The 16,921-nt window shown below is 39.1% G+C and overlaps 1 protein-coding gene across 1 annotated transcript in view; it reads left to right on the top strand.

The window, feature by feature from the left end:
* The window catches only part of LOC100656530 (formin-1), a 381,454-nt gene that overhangs the window by 132,126 nt on the left and 232,407 nt on the right, over window positions 1–16,921 (top strand). Inside the window, exons 4-5 of the mRNA XM_003418636.4 lie at window positions 5,081–5,913; window positions 8,587–8,737. Of these exons, the coding sequence (XP_003418684.1) occupies window positions 5,081–5,913; window positions 8,587–8,737 (984 nt within the window). The remainder of the gene's footprint in view (window positions 1–5,080; window positions 5,914–8,586; window positions 8,738–16,921) is intronic.

The following is a 16,921-nucleotide window of genomic DNA, read 5'->3' as shown; positions in this document are numbered from 1 at the left end:
TGCAGGAAAACAGCAGATGGGGAGTGGGGAAGAGGGAGAGAGGGAAACTCATGAGCTCTATATATTCTAAAGAACATTTATCCAAAAATGAATGATGGATTTATAATTGTTTCATCTACCATATACAACCACTGTATTCAATGTGAAAGTAAAAGAGTCAACAGGGTTGAAAGCATTATATTTACCTGACCCCGCCTCTTCTGCAGATTTGGCTATAGAGGCCTGAGCTTGCCATTTCATAAAGATTTCCAGGGTCCTGAGCAACGATTGTCTGAGAGTACATGGATATTATACTGAAAGTTCTAACCCTTTGTGTGGGACTCAGCAAATCATTATCAGTAATCTCGAAGCCCTGGTGGCGTAGTGGTTAAGAGTTCAGCTGCTAACCAGAAGGTCGGCAGTTCAAACCCACCAGCCACTTCACAGGAGAAAGATGTGGCAGTTTGCTTCTGTAAAGATTTATAGCCTTGGAAGAGAAACCATATGGGACAGTTCTATTTTGTCCTATAGAGCCTCTGTGACTCATAATTGACTCAACAGCAGTGGTCTTGGATTGTGGGTTTTAGAAAGACTGTGTGAAAAGGAAAAAATGCTGAGGAAGATGCCTGGGGAGCATTTAAGGGGTGCCTGGAGGAAGAGAGTCCACTGATACACTGAAGAGAGCAGAGAAGTTGGAGGAAAAGGGGACAGAAAGGGAGGAGTATGTCAGAAGCTTAGGGAGGCAGAGAGAATTTCAAGGCACGGGCAACCGTCAGCTTTAACAAATGTGACTGAGAGGGCAGTCACTGAAAAATACTGAGCAAATGTAGCAATCAGATTATGGAGTTTCAATAGGACAGTGGAGATGGAAATCAACTGTAATTGTTTAAGAAGTGAGTGGATGAGAAAGTAGATAAAGCAGGGTTTCAGTGGTATTTCAAAAAGCTCTGCTGTGAAGGAAGAGATAAGGTGAGAAAGAGAAAGGGTGACAGAGAATTTAAAGTAGCATTTTGGTATCTATTTTTGCCATTGAGACAGTGGTGGTTCAGTGGTAAAATTCTCGCCTCCCACGCGGGAGACCGAGGTTTGGTTCCTTGGCAATGCACCATATGTGCGGCCATCACTCATCTGTCAGCATAAGCTTTCACGTTGCTGTGATGCAGAACAGGTTTCAGTGGAGCTTCCAGACTAAGATGAACTGGGCAAAAAGGCCTGGCAATCTACCTCTGAAAATCAGTCAGTAAAAACACTAGGGATCACAGTGGTCCAATCTACAACCTTTCACAGGAATGGATTGGGCAGCACTGAGCAGAGTTTCGTTTAGTTGTGTATAGGGTTGCCATGACTTGGGGCCGACTCAATGACAGCTAACAACAACAACAATTTTTGCTTTACATGGATAGAACAGTGTGGATAGAACATGGGTCTGGGAAGCATGCAAAGAGTTCAGAGCAAGTTGATGTGGCCACTAGCTTCTATGATCTGGCAGAGAGTGATGAGACAATAACAACGATAGCAAACTTGTACAACACTTACTGTGTTCCAAATGCTCTTTTATATGTTGTTTTACATGTATTAAATACCTCTCATAACTACCTGTGGAATGGATTCTATTGTTATCCCTGTTTTACTTATGAGAAACAGAGATACAGAAAGGTTAAGTAACCTCCTCAATTTGTGCTCTACTTATGACACTAAATAATGCATTAAGTTGGAGCCACCAAAATAATACATAGGAATACACACTGGCTTCAGCAGCTTCGTAGATGGATGGTTGAGAGATAGAAAGGATGAAAGGTGCGGACCAAGGCCTTTATTGTAGATACAGGTCAGCTGTCTGCTAAAGACATTTTTCTGTGGAACATGTCTTTGCAATTTTTCGTATAATTACGAAGTTGAGGATTGGACAAAATTATTGGTTCATCAAAATTACTTGAGTCTTTACCTTCTTGGAATAAGGTTTTGTTGGGAACAACAGCCAAGAGTTTAAGTTTGTTTTGGCAGAACTGAACTAGTCATTAAAATAAATTTAAATTTTTGGCCAGTAGTTCAGGGTAGAAATCGGGGATAGGTTGGGGGAAGGAGAGAGAGAAAGGTCATCTTGACCACATAGTTGAATAAAGTTTGAAATTACTTTCAGGCAATTGATTGTAGAATTCATGAAAACCAAAAAAAAAAAAAAAAAACCAGGGTAGAATTGCCCTATAGGGTCTCCAAGGAGTGGCTGGTGGCGTACAACTGCTGACCTTTTGGTTAGCAACTGTCTTGGTCATTTAATGCTACCATAACAGAAGTACCACAAGTGGATGGCTTTAACAAAGAGAAGTTTATTCTCTCACAGTCCAGTAGGCTAGAAGTCCGAATTCAGGGTGCCAGCTCCAGGGAAAGGTTTTATCTCTCTCTCAGCTCTGGAGGAAGGTCCTTGTCAGCAGTTTTCCCTTGGTCTGGGAGCATCTCAGCCCAGGAACCTCAGATCCAAAGAACGAGCTCTGCTTTCTTGGTGGTATGAGGTCCCCAGCTCTCTGCTTGCTTCCCTTTCCTTTTATCTCTTGTTAGATAAAAAGTGGTGCAGGCCACACCCCGAGAGGCCACACCCCAGGGGAACTCCCTTTACATTGGATCAGGGATGTGACCTGAGCAAGAGTGTTACAATCCCATCCTAATCCTCTTTAACATAAAATTACAATCACAAAATGGAGGACAACCACACGATGCTGGGAATCATGGCCCAGCCAAATTGATACACACATTTTTGGGGCTGACAAATGCTTTGCATGAGGTGTCTTGTCATTTTGAGACAGATAGGGTTAACTGTGCTGGCAAAAAAAAAAAAAAAAAAACAGCTGTTAAAAGATTACCATCTGGAAGTTGGGTAAACAGGAACCGTACCCTGTGAACATGAGATAAGGTTGAAACAACCCGTGAATTACTATCTGCTTCTTAGTGTTTTTCTAGTCCCTTCCCCCTTTATAGGTTCCCACATGCTCACAAGAACAAAGCGTGACCGCTGTTGAACCTTCCTTAGCCCTCCAAAGATGGTGATGTACTGTCAGAGATAAGTGCGCTTGCGCTATATCCCATAATACGTGATGCCAAGGGCTGCCGAGAGAACTCCATCTTGAAAATTAGCAGGTTCCATCTTGGATTCCAGATGCGCATGCAACCTAATTAACATGCACCGCCATTCTGAGAAGTACCCGCCCCTTGAAAGAAGCCCACTAACTATTCGTTACTGTCTTGTCTGCACCGAACCCATGTAATCCCTAGCCTTGCTTCCCTTTTCGAGTCAGCCTTTTGGAGAGGCTTAGTCCCCTGCTGACTCCTTTTGCTTGACTCAAGCAAAATAAAGCTTGCTGAAGATAAAGTTTACCTTTTGCCTATATTCTTACTTGGGAAAGGACAAGGACCTTTTCTGTCAGATTGGCAATTGGTAACAATTTTATCTTTATAGAAGCCTTAGAGATGGCTCAATGTTACCCTGATTTTACGCTTAGGACACTCAGGCATGGTGACACAAAGTTCTCTGCCAAAGGTCATAGAGCTAGTTAAATAGCTTATCCAGGATGTGAACCAGATGGTCTGAATCTGGATCTCAGGCCCTTAGGCCTTTGTGCTATTCAGAAATAGACAGTGCCCTGAGCTCTTCAACTCCTTGGCTTGGGACAGCCTTGTCCCCATATGGGAAAATTACAGTTAGGAAAAAAAAAAAAAAACTTGTCTCTAAGTTCTAGTGATCACAGCTATTTAGGAGCTGGTCGACGGCACTGGGTTTTCATGAGAATGAATATTAGGTAAAAGGCAAACCTAGTTAAAAAAAAAAAAAAAGTTAAAATTATTGTTAATGGAACTGGAGAAGTTTCCTGATTCTTTACCTTGCCTGACTAGGCTTTAAAAATATTTCTTTACTTTTTCAATGTGAAAGGAAACTGCGCTTGTTTATACTTTTGTGTTTTAAATATTTGTGGGCTGAAATTGTAGCTGAAGAAAGTGTTGGTTAGCCATAAGGATGATTCTTGAGGAAATGAAGGTGGACAGCGCTATTGCAGTGGTTTTTATCTATCCATTTAATGTTGTGTACTTGCTGTTGCTAGCTGCTGGGATGCAGAAGTAAAAACATACTGTCGTCACTGGTTATATCTTGTGGAGTTCATAATCTGAGGAGGGAGGAATAAATTAAATAAGTTCACCAAAAACACTTACTGTCAAATTGGATTGTGGAAACTCTCGTAAAATTCTAAATTTGATTGATTCCTAGTTAACTGTAATAGGCTAAACAGCCTTGAGTGCTGGAAAATAGACGAGCTAATTACTGAGAGTACACCAGCTCTGCTAATAAATGTAAAACCAAAAACAAGGTATTAAAATAACTGAAGGAATGTGTATCATAAAGGCTGATGTCTTATTAAATGTAGTTTAAAATACATTCAGTATGTAGAAGAGAAAAAGTAGCAAGTTTTACTATTCTCATACTTTATATGTATTTATATCATTTATATTGCTTATTTATTACTACAGTATAAATGATGATGAAATAGGCACACATACTGACCACGAGGAGCTTTGATATGGTGACTTTTAAAAAATAAATGTATATTTTTGCTCTTTGCACCTTTTGTTTCTGCTCTACTGGCCTGGAAACCCCATAAAGGCAAGCCTTCTAAGGATGACTGTGAGAATAGGAGCTTCAGGCCAGAGGATCTCCAAACCTACTTTTTTCTTATGATTTTCTTTTTCCAAACCCAAACCAGAAGTTAAAAAAGATGTATGCAAGCATGTCTAAAGCTTTATTAAAAGTTTTGTATTTGATATTAAAACCGGGTGAAAGTTCTTAAGTGACAAGTTTTATTTTAAACCTTAATCCATGGTAATTATTCCCCGTGAGGTCAGTCAGATTGGATGAAATTACGCTTCCACTTCAACTGTTTAAGTCCCTGGAAAATTCATAAAGTGAAATTTATACCGTTTTGGATTCTTGAAAGAATGTCTCTGTGTGTCCCTCATTTACCTGGGGTGTGCCATAGTGACACAGGAGTGGTGTTGTGTTTTTTTGTATTTGTTTTTCATAAACTCTTTACTTTCTTTCCCACTGATACCCCTCCAGACCCAATTTGAACTTAAAGCCTTTCATATCCGGGGCGAGCACGCAGCGGTAACGGCGAGACTAGAAGAGACCATTGAGAATCTCAAGCATGAGTTAGAACACCGATGGCGAGGAGGGTGTGGAGAGATGAGAGATGCGTGCATCTCCACCGACGAAGACAGCCTTCCAAAGACCTACAGAAATGTGTGCGTCCAGACAGATAGGGAGACCTTCCTCAAACCCTGCGAAGGTGAAAGCAAGACAACCAAAAGTAACCAAATAATACCCAAAAAGCTGAATATCTCCTCTTTAAGCCAGCTCTCTCCCACGAGTGACAACAAAGACATCCATGCCCCACTTCAGTCTGTGGAAAGCATCTCATCTAATCAGCAGAAGGCATCACCTCCCCCTCCTGCACCACCTCTGCCAGCCCCTATCCCTCCCCCTCCTCCACTTCCACCTGGACTGGGACCTTTGCCACCAGCACCTCCTACACCACCTGTGAGTGCTGGGCTGCCACCACCGCCACCTCCCCCACCTCCTCTACCTCCAAGTGCTGGGCCTCCCCCACCTCCTCTACCTCCAAGTGCTGGGCCTCCCCCACCTCCTCTACCTCCAAGTGCTGGGCCTCCCCCACCTCCTCCTCCGCCTCCACTTCCTAACTTACCTCCTCTGCCTAACAGCGGGGGGCCCCCTCCTGCTCCAACACCCCCAGGACTTGTACCCCCACCTCCTCCTGGACTCTTCTTTGGAGTTGGATCTCCTTCCAGCCAGTGTCCTCGAAAGCCAGCCATTGAGCCCAGCTGTCCCATGAAGCCTTTGTATTGGACTAGAATACAGATAAGTGATAGGAGGTAAGCTAACTCCCCTGGCCAATTTGCAGCTTGTGAATTCCCAGGATTTTTCCCAAGTGATGTTTTATTCTTACCAGCTCAGTATCTGCTTAGTACAGCACTCATTCTCAAATGTGGTGTAATGAATGCCTTGGGTAAACACATTTGGAGTGTTGGGGGGAGAATGTCTGTCTTCATCAGGTCTTCTCTCTCTTTCCTGTGGTTTGATGGTGGGAGAAATGGAGTGTTTAGTCTCAGATCTGTAAAATGTTCCATTTTACAGACTGAAGCAGAGTCCAGGGCTAAGCTAGGGCCCTCTTCAACATCCCTGCAATTAGTGGGTAATCATAAAAGAATTGAGCTAAATCTATAGGATAGTCTTACTGAAAATGGTCAGAGTATCTTTTATGATTCATTGTCTTGTCTTTAGATGGTATCATCAACCTTATGATCTGGATATTTAACAGATTTGTGTATTTTTTTTCATTTTTTACTGAAAGAACCAGACGTAGCTGAGTCGTTAAGTCTTAGGCCAGAGGGGCACCTTGAAATACAAATTCTCTCCGCTTGAACTCTGGTTCCCTTAAAGGGTAAATGCACTCACATCTGTATCCCTTGTTGCCCTTCAGAGGAAGCGTTGTTGTGTGAGTAGCTAACAAGCATTTTGCATTTGTATAGTTTGTTAAGCTGAGTCTCTAAGGCAGCAAGATGTGGCTGTTTGGCAACTTCCATTCAAACAGATTCGAATCTGATTTATTCTGCCTCATTTCTGAGCCTATCAGGAGGATAGCAGAGGGATAGTGAGCTGCTTGGTGACCACTCACTAGTTTTCAAGTCCATTGGTTTGCAATGAACAGCAAATACAGAACACATTTTTAAACTTCAGTTTTTGAGCTTATTCCCTAAATCAAGGTGTATAGGTAAATTTTTCAATTTCTATAGAATTTTCCTTGGGGACAGGAGGAGTACTGAACAAAATAACATGCAGTTCACAATTATAAAGCGACTGGAAATCATTACAGAAGGAGTGGGGAATACCTTAAAACTAAGCATATTGTGAACCTAGGTTGATTTCCTCTCACAAAAAAAGAAGAGTGGGCCAAGAGTTTATTTTTTGGAAAATCTTGATACTTTTTAATTTCCCAAAAGAATAGCTAAGAAAACATAAGATGATCTTGAAATAGCTCCTACCATTAACGAAAGTCTTAATATGCTCCTTTTCCCATTCAAAACTCAGGTGACACTTTTCTAAGAAAGAATTTCCCAGAATATTTATTTTGAGTCTTGTTCCCTTATTAGTGTTCTCAAATTAGTGAGCGGTCATTCCAAGCTGACAAATCCCACCTGTTGGCCCTCAAGTGGAAGGCTCCAGCAACATGTTACTGTCCCACACCTGGGGCCCACTAGCCTGCATCCACTTCATTCCCCTTGAGACTTCGTGAGTGACCAACACCGTAGGCCATAGCAGCGGTGTAATAGTACCACTAGGAGATATGGACCCTTCTCCCACCATTCAGGTGGAGATAATCATCCTCTCCATTTTTTCCTCCTTATTCAGTTTGCCATTTTGAGGAGGAGAGCAATTGAATTCTCAAACTCTAACTGGTTTCACCTTAGTCTAGGCCTTCAGCTTGGAGCCAAACGCAAAGTAGATGAATGTATGTAACATTCCCAATCCAGGACATCAGGAGAGCCCTGCTTGGTGAATGTGTCAGCTCTGAGCCTGAGTTCGGGATGGAGAATGGGGGGGGATTCCCCTCTCTCACATGTGAAGACTTCAACATGGCCACTTCCTGCTGGCAACCACACGTCTCATGTCTGATTTATTATGGATCCTCAAAATGTTTTTGTACCCCTAAGCTCTGCTACTTCTTTTAAGCTACAGTGCTCTAAAGATTCTGGATAGTAATATTCACTTACGGACAGAAATAAACTTAATTTAGACGTGTCCTTTTAAAGGAGGTGAAATGGTGCTTGATATTTCACGCACCCAAAAGGGTAATAAGCACTTTGTATAATGGGCACATTATATGTTTTGATCTTCTGGAGACCAGGAACAAAATACAGATTTTATATGTACGTTGCTTCTCGTCCACTTAGACTGCTTTTCAAAATTAGCATGAACTAGTTTTTTTCTTTTGCCATTTGGTATTCTTGGGTGACTGTTAAACCTGGTTCTAGAATGGGAAAGAGGCATCCTGCTCGTCCAGTCACCTCACTTCATTTTTAAACTCAGAATATCATGGATGTTAAGTGCTTGTCTCAGCTGCACCAAGGAAGGGGAATCTTGATTGGGAAAGAGTGAGAGGAAGTTTTGGAGCGTGCAGCGTGTTATGGGCAGCTTAGGGAAGGGTACGGAGAAGGCACTGTGGATATGCTGCGAAACCGAGGGAGGAGCGGTGTGGCTGGCCCCCACAGCCTGAATCCCGGGGCGTCGTGTCCTACAGGATTCCTCTAGACCTCTTTCTTTGATGATATCTACCGCTTGTCCTTTTTGGGGAATGTGTGTTTGCTTTAATATTCTGTAGTATATTTTGACTTTTATAAAGAAATTTATAATGTGAGAGGATGCTTTCTCTGAGCTTTATTAGGATTTTTTCTGTTTTTAAAAAAAGTGAATTGAGAAAAATTTAATTATATTATATTCTCTTCTATTTCAGTTCTTCAGTTTCACTTGTCATTTTCTTTTTTAAGCCAAAATGCTACACCAACCTTATGGGATTCTTTAGAAGAACCTGATATTCGGGATACTAGCGAATTTGAGTATTTATTCTCCAAAGACACAACTCAGCAGAAGAAAAAACCCCTGTCAGAGACCTATGAGAAAAAAAACAAGGTTAAAAAGGTATTGAGTAATTATAATAATAGTCATAATTATATATATTTTTTGTTCTGCATGGGAATTCATTATGTGCTGCTGGTTTGCTTTCTCTCTGGTTTCAGAAAATGGGAAGTTTTTGAGTCGCCATGGTAAAAAAAAAAAAGCGAATCATTTGAGACCTTCGTGCTTGCTGTTTTGGTCATATCATCTGAATTTTCAGATTATTTTCTTAATGTAATTTTAATCTGGACTTTTTTAGTAATTTATTCTGGTGGAAAAAAGTATAAAACTTAATTTGTATTTAGTGAAAGTAGTCTGTAAGCTATCTGTAATAGATCTTACTCATGTATTTATAAGTTTATTCACTCAACAAATGTTCGTTGGGGGTTTATTTGTGCTATGCATTGTTCTAGGCCTGCAACATCCCAGTATGGTAACCCCTGTGGCTATTTAAATTTAAATAAAAAATAAAAATAAAAAATTCAGTCCTTCAGTTACATGAGCCACATTTCAAGTGTCGTGACTAGGGGCTACTCTTTTAGATAGCACAGATGTAAAACATTTTCATCATCACAAAAGGTTCTAGTAGACAACACTGTCTGAGCATTTGGGGTGTGTTGGTGGCAGGAGGAGGGAGTCCCTGCCCTTGAGAAACTTACATCAACAATCGACATTAAAAGCAAAAATAGTAAATCACATGGTAGAGCAAGATAAGGAGGCTCAGCCTTGGCAGGGTGGGGATGGAGGTGCATTTTTTAATTAAGTGTTCACAGTAGACCTTATTGAGAAAGTGACTTCTCAGCAAAAACTTGAAATCTGACAACCAGCAGCCATCTGCCAGAGAACAGGTTGAAGAGTCTCAAGCCGTTAGACCTGAGGTTAAATCACACCTCTGCCACTTACTGGCTGTGTGATCTGAGTGAAATTCCTTCATTCTCTGTCCTTTAACCATAACACAAGATGACATCTACTCATAATGTTATTCTAAGCGGTGATTAAATGAAGTCATTTATGTCACACTCAGCATAGTGCCTGGCACACAGTCAGCACCCAGCAAATGCTAACTGCTCTTGTTTTTGCTGCCACTGATGCTATTTTTCTGAGTTACCGTATGGATAATAACACAGATGTGGAAGGAGCCCTGGTAGCACAATGGTTAAGCATTCAGCTACTAACCAAAAGGTCAGCAGTTCAAACCCACCAGCCGCTCTGTGGAAAAAAGATAGGGCAGTCTGCTTCCACGAAGATTACAGCCTTGGGAACCCTGTGGGGCAGTTATACCCCGTCCTACAGGGTTGCGAGGAGTTGGAATTGGTGCAGAGTTGCAGGAAAAGTATCGAACTTGCTTCTCCTGTTGACTTGCTGTGTAAACTTGGGCTTGTCTTCTTTCCCTAGGCCACGGTTTCCTTTTTCCATAAAACAGGATTAACAATATCTGAGTCTACCTGACCCAGCAGGGTGTTGTGAAGTTCAAATCTCAGAGGGTTTGAGGAAGTGCTCTGAAGTGTGTAGTATCTGATGATACCGTTATCACTAGTCATTCCCTCTTAAAATTATACAGTAGGGATTAATTCATTGGTTAATATATCAAGTAATGTTATGATTATGAAAGCAATTGCGCCTTACAGTGCAAAGCGTGGAAAAAGTCTGAATGCTGTTTTCTGTGAATCAAAGCAGATTTTCCCACTGGCCTGAATTTTGGGTGAAAATCCTGATGAATGTTTTTCACCTCTGAAGTTTGCTGGAATTGGATTTTCATGAGGAAGATAATGACCCCAATAATAAATAAACATGAGAGCAAATATTTTAAGATCGCATATTCCACAGAAGAAATTGAATTTTTCTAATAAAGCAGTAAGTTCCGATCAAGAAGTCAACTGATACGAGATTGATACAAGATTGAGATAAGTGTGCCTTTTAGCTAGGCTGGTGGCTTTTTTCTTTTAATTGTGTTTTAGGTGAAAGTTTACAGCACAAATTAGTTTCTCATTTAAAAATTTATATACAAATTGCTTTGTGACATTGTTTGCAAAGCCTACAATGTGTCAGCACTCTCGTCCTTTCCCTTTGCATCCCGAATTCCCACTATGCATTCTTTTAGCTTTTCTGCCCCTTCTTGTCTTCACGTCTTTGCTTTGGGGCAGGTGTTGCCCACTTGGTCTTCTATACTTGATTGAACTAAGAAACATGTTCCTCATGTATGTTATTGTTTTCTAGGCCTGTCTAGTCTTTAGCTGAAAGGTGGACTTCAGGAGCGGTTTCATTCAGAATTAGCAAAGTTATCAGGGGGCTGTAGACTCAGGATTCCTCCAGTCTGTGTCAGACCAGTAAGTCTGGTCTTTTTTTTGAGAATTTGCATTTTTTTCTGCATTTTTCTCCCACTCTGTCTGGAACCCTCTATTGTGATCCCTGTCAGAGCAGTCAGTGGTGGTAGCTGGGTACCATCTAGTTCTGGGCTTAGGCTGGTAGATGCTGTGGTTCACGTGGCCCATTAGTCCTTTGGATGAATATTTTCCTTGTGTCTTTGATTTTCTTCATTCTCCTTTGCTCCAAACGTAATAAGACCAATAGATACATTTTAGATGGCTGCTTGCAAGCTTTTAAGACCCCAGACACTACTCACCAAAGTAGGATGTAGAACATTTTATTTGTGAACTATGTTATGCCAATTAACCTAGATGTTCCCAAAGACCATGGTCCCCAGCCCTCAACCCCAGTAACTTGGTCCCTCAGGGTATTTGGTTGTGTCTAGGAAGCGTCTGTGGCTTTGTCTTGGTCAAGTTGTGCTGAATTCGCCTATGTTGTGTGTTGTCTTTCCCTTCACCAAAGTTAACACTTGTCTATCTAGTTAGCGATTTCCCCTCCTTATCTCTCCTTTCCCTCTTGACCATCAAAGATTGTTTTTTGTCTGCGTGTAAACCTTTTCTTGGGTTTTTGTAGTAGTGGTCTCATACAATAGTTGTCTTTTTGTGATTGACTTATTGCACTCAGTATAATGCCCTCCAGATTCATCCATGTTGTGAGATGTTTCACAGATTCATCATTGTTCTTTATCATTACGTAGTATTCCATTGTATATATGTACCATAGTTTGTTTTTCCATTCATCTGTTGATAAGTACTTAGGTTATTTCCATCTTTTTTGCTATTGTGAATAATGCTGTAGTGAACATGGGTATGCATATGTCTATTTTTGTGATGAGGCTTCTCTAGGATATATTCCTGGTAGTGGGATTACTGTATCGTATTGTATTTCTATTTCTAGCTTTTTAAGGAGGGTTCATATTGTTTTCCATAGTGGTTGTACCATTTTACATTCCCACCAGCAGTGTGTAAGAGTTCCCATCTCCTGCAATCTCTCCAGCATTTGTTATTTCTGTTTTTTTTAATTGGTGCCAATATTGTCAGGGTAAGATGGTATCTCATTATAGTTTTGATTTGCATTTCCCTAATGGGTAATGATAGTGAGCATTTATCCATGTGTCTGTTAGCCACCTGAATATCTTCTTTGATGAAGTGTCCGTTCATATCCTTTGCCCGTTTTTTTAGTTAGATTATTTGTCTTTTTTTGTTGAGGTTTGAAGTATTCTGTAGGTTTTAGAGATTAGACCCTTGTTGGATATGTAATAGCCAAAAAGTATTTCCCCAGCGTGTAGATTCTCTTTTTTGATGAAGTCTTTTGATGATCATAAGTGTTGAATTTTTAGGAGCTCCCAGTTATCTGTTTTCTTTTCTGGTGTTCATGCATTGTTAGTTATGGTTTATATTCTCTTTATGCCATGTATTAGAGCCCCTAGTATTGCCCTATTTTTTCTGCCGTGATCTTTAGTGTTTTAGATTTTGTACTTAGGTCTTTGATCCATTTTGAGTAAATAGTTTTCGTGTATGGTGTGAGATATGGCTCCTGTTTCATTTTTTTTTTTTTCTTTCAGATGGACACGTAGTTTTGCCAGCACCATTTGTTAAAAAGACTGTCTTTTCCCTATTTAACAGACTTTGGTCCTTTGTTAAAGATCAGCTGATCATAGGTGAATGGAATTATGTCTGGGTTCTCAATTCTGTTCCTTTGGTCAGTGGGTCTGTCATTGTACCAGTACCAGGCTGTTTTGACTACTGTGACTGTATAGTAGGTTCTGAGATCAGGTAATGTGAGGCTTCCTACTTGGTTCTTCTTTTTCAATAATGCTTTGCTTGTCTGGGGCACCTTTCCTTTCCATATATAGTTGCTAATTAGTTTTTCTATCTCCTTAAAAAAATGCTATTGGTATTTGGATCAAGATAGCATTATATCTTTAGATCACCTTGAGTAGAATTGACATTTCCATAATTTTGAGTCTTCTTATCCATGAGTGTGGTATGTTTTTTCCATTTTTGTAGATCTCATTTGGTTTCTTGCAGTAGTGTTTTGTAGTTTCCTTTGTATAGGTCTCTTACATCCCTGGTTAAATTTATTCCTAAGTATTTTATCTTTTTATGGGCTGCTATAAATGGTGTTGTTTTCTTGATTTCCTTTTTGAAGTTCTCTTTGTTAATGATTAGGAATTCAACTGATTTTTGTGTGTTGATCTTTGTGCCCTGTGACTCTGCTGAATCTTTCTTTAGTTCCAATAGTGTTCTTGTAGAATCTTTGGGTTTCTCTATGTATAGGATCATATCTTTTGTGAATAGGGATAGTTTTACTTTTTCCTTTCCAATTTGGATGCTCTTTATTTCTTTCTCTTGCCTAATTGCTCTAGCTAAGATTTCCAACACCATGTTAAATAGGAATGGTGATAAAGGGCATACTTGGCTTGTTCCCATTCTTGGGGGAATGCTTTCAGCCTCTCTCTGAAAATGACATTGGCTGTTGATTTTTGTATAGGTACCATTTATTATGTTGAGGAATTTCCCTTCTTTTCCTGTTTTATGGAGAGTTTTTATTGGGAATGGATGTTGGACTTTACCAAATGCCTTTTCTGCATCAATTCAGATTACTATGTGATTCCTTTTATTTATGTGGTGGATTACACTGAATAATTTTCTAATGTCGAACCATCCTTGCATACCTGGTATGAATTCTGCTTTGTTGTGGTGTATTATTTTTATGTTATGATGCTGAATTCTGTTGGCTGGAATTTTGTTGAGGATTTTTGCATTTATATTCATGAGAGATACTGGTCTGTATTTTCTTTTTTTGTGTGGTGTCTTTGCCTGGCTTTGGTAACAGGGTTATGCTGACTTTATAGAATGAATTCGGGAGTATTCTTTTCTTTGCTCTGAACCAGCTTGAGTATTACTAGTGTGAGCTGTTCTCTGAATGTTTGGTAAAATTCTTCAGTGAAGCTGGTGGGCCAGAGCTTTTTGTTGAGAGTTTTTTTAATCTCCAATTTCTTCTCTTATTATGAGTCTATTCAGATTTTCTATCTCAGTTTGTGTTAGTTTAGGTAGGTAGTGTATTTCTAGAAATTTGTCCATTTCCTCTAGGTTCTCAAATTTGTTAGAGTACAATTTTTACAGTGTTCTATTATCCTTTTTATTTCAGTTGGTTCTGTTGTAATGTCCCCCCTTACTTCTTGTTTCGGTTATTTCCCTCCTCTCCTGTTTTTCTTTTGTCAGTTTGGCCAATGGTTTGTCGATTTTGTCGATCTTTTCCAAGAACTAACTTTTGGTTTTATTAATTCTTTTTATTGTTTTTCTTTTCTCTATTTATTTCTGCTCTAATCTTTATTATTTCCTTTTTTCTGATGCTTGTGAGCTGCTTTTGCTGTTCTTTCTATTTGTTCGAGTTGTAGGGCTAACATTTTGATTTCGGTCTGTTTTTCTTTTTTGATGTATATGTTTATTGATGTAACTTGACCTCTGAGCACTGCCTTTGTTATATCTCAAAGGTTTTGGTATAATGTGTTTTCATTCTAATTTGATTTCTAGGAATTTTTGATTACTTCTTTATTTTTCTCTTACCCAGTTGTTTTTAAGCAAGATATTATTCAGTTTCCATGTATTTTATTTTTTTCCTTGTTCTTTCTGTTATTGATTTCTACTTTTATGATGTTATGATCAGAGAGAATGCTTGTATTATTTCGATGTTTTTCATTTTATTGAAGGTTGCTTTGTGACCCAAAATGTGGTCTATTCTGGAGAATGTTCCATATGCATTGGAAGAGTGTGTATAGTTTGATTTCGTTAGGTAGAGTGTCCTGTATATGTCTATGAGGTGATGTTGATTGATTTTGGTCTTTAGATCTTCTGAATCTTTGTTGAGTTTATTTCTAAATGTTCTGTCCTTTACCAAGAGTGGCATGTTGCCATCTCCTATTATTATTGTAGAACTGTCTTTTTCCCTTTACAGTGCTGTTAGAGTTTGTTTTATGTATTTTGGAGCCCTGTTGTTAGGTGCATAGATATTTATTAAGGTTATTTCTTCTTCGTGGATATTTCCCTTTATTCATTATAAAATGTCCTTCCGTGTCTTTTGTGACTGATTTTGCCTTAAAGTCTATTTTATGTCAGATTAGTATTGCTACTCCTCTAATTTTCTTGATTACTGTTTGTTTGATATATTTTTTCCATCCTTTGATTTTTAATATATTTATGTCTTTGTGTCTAAGGTGTGTCTCTTATATACAGCATATTGATGAATCATGTTTTGTATCCATTCTGCCACTCGCTGTCTCTTTTCAGGTGTGTTTAAGCTGTTTACTTTCAGTGTGATTATTGATAGGCATGAGTTTATTGATGTCATATTGTTGTGCATTTTTTTTGTGTGTGTGGTGGTGACATTTTCTTTGTTCCTCTTACTCTCATGTGCTGAGTACCTTTTGTTTGTGGATTTTCTCTTCTTTTCTTTCATTATTATAGAATTCGTGTTTACTAAATCTTTGTTTTTCTTTTTTATTGTGATGAGTAGGTTTGTTAACTTTCTTTGTAGTTACCTTGAAATTTACCATTTTCTTCCCGAGTTTTACCCAGCCTTTTATTACTTGATATCAACTTGACTTCCTCTCCGTTTGAAAGTTCTATACCTACACCGTTTAGTCACTCCTTTATTGTTTTGATGTTGTTGTCATTTATGTATTGATGTCCCTATTTCCCTGTTTTAAGTCTTTTAGCATCGTTTTACTATTGAGAGAGAGTTATTTACCTAGGTTGGTATCTGGCTGATGCTGTCCTGTGTCCTAGACTTCAGTTGTTGTCTGATTTTGTTTGTTCTCTAACCGAAGGTCTTCCTTTAATATTTCTTATAAGTTTGGTTTGTTTTTATGAATTCCCTTAATTTCTAGAAATGTCCTAGTATCACCATCATATTTGAGAGAGAGTTTTGCAGGATGTATTATTCCTGGGTGGCAGTTTTTTTCTTTTAGGGTTTTATATTTGCCCTCCCATTGCCTTCTTGCCTGCTTAGTTTCTGCTTAGTAATCAGAGCTTAGTCTTATTGTTGCCCCTTTGTAAGTGACTTTTCGTTTTTCTCAGGCTATTCTCAGAATTCTTTCTTTGGTTTTTGCAAGTGTGATTGTGATATGTCTTGGTGACTTTCTTTTGGCGTCTACCCTATTTGGGCTTCATTGAGCTTCTTGGATGGTCAGCTTTTTGTCTTTCATGATTTTTGGGAAGTTTTCTGCCAGCAAATCTTCAGCAGTCTTCTCTGTGTTTCCATTTCTCCCCCTCCTCTGGAACCCTGATCACATGAAAATTTTTGGTTTTGATTGTGTCCCTGATAATTCTTAGGTTTTCTTCATTCTTTTCTCTGAGTTTTCCTCAGAGTAGCAACCATGGATTTATCTTCCATTTCACTAATTCTGTCTTCCTTTGTTTCAAATTTGCTCCTAAAATCTTCTATTGAGTTGTCTGCTTCTGAAATTTTGTTTTTTATCTTTTGCCATTTCTAGTTGCTGTTTTTGTATGATTTTTAATTTTTTTTTGACGTTTTGTTCTTATATTATTTTTTCTGAATTCTTTTATTGCCTGTTTTTTCTTGATTTTGGCCATTTTTCTTGGTCTCATTCCTAATCTCTTGGTGAGCCCTGAATATCAGCCTTTTGAATCCCATGTCAGATAGTTCCATTGCCTTTTCTTCTACTGGAAGGTCACCTGATTCTTTATTTTGGTCACTTGCTAGAGCCATCTTGTCCTGCTTTTTTATGGTTTGGTATTGTCTGCTGTCTCCAAAACATTTAGGTATTATTTTCTATATTCATTGATTGTGTGTTCATTTGTTTCATCCGACTTCTTT

This window comes from Loxodonta africana, chromosome 10, assembly GCF_030014295.1.
Source record: "Loxodonta africana isolate mLoxAfr1 chromosome 10, mLoxAfr1.hap2, whole genome shotgun sequence".
NCBI lineage: Eukaryota > Metazoa > Chordata > Mammalia > Proboscidea > Elephantidae > Loxodonta > Loxodonta africana.
This window is presented reverse-complemented; position numbering and strand designations above follow the sequence as displayed.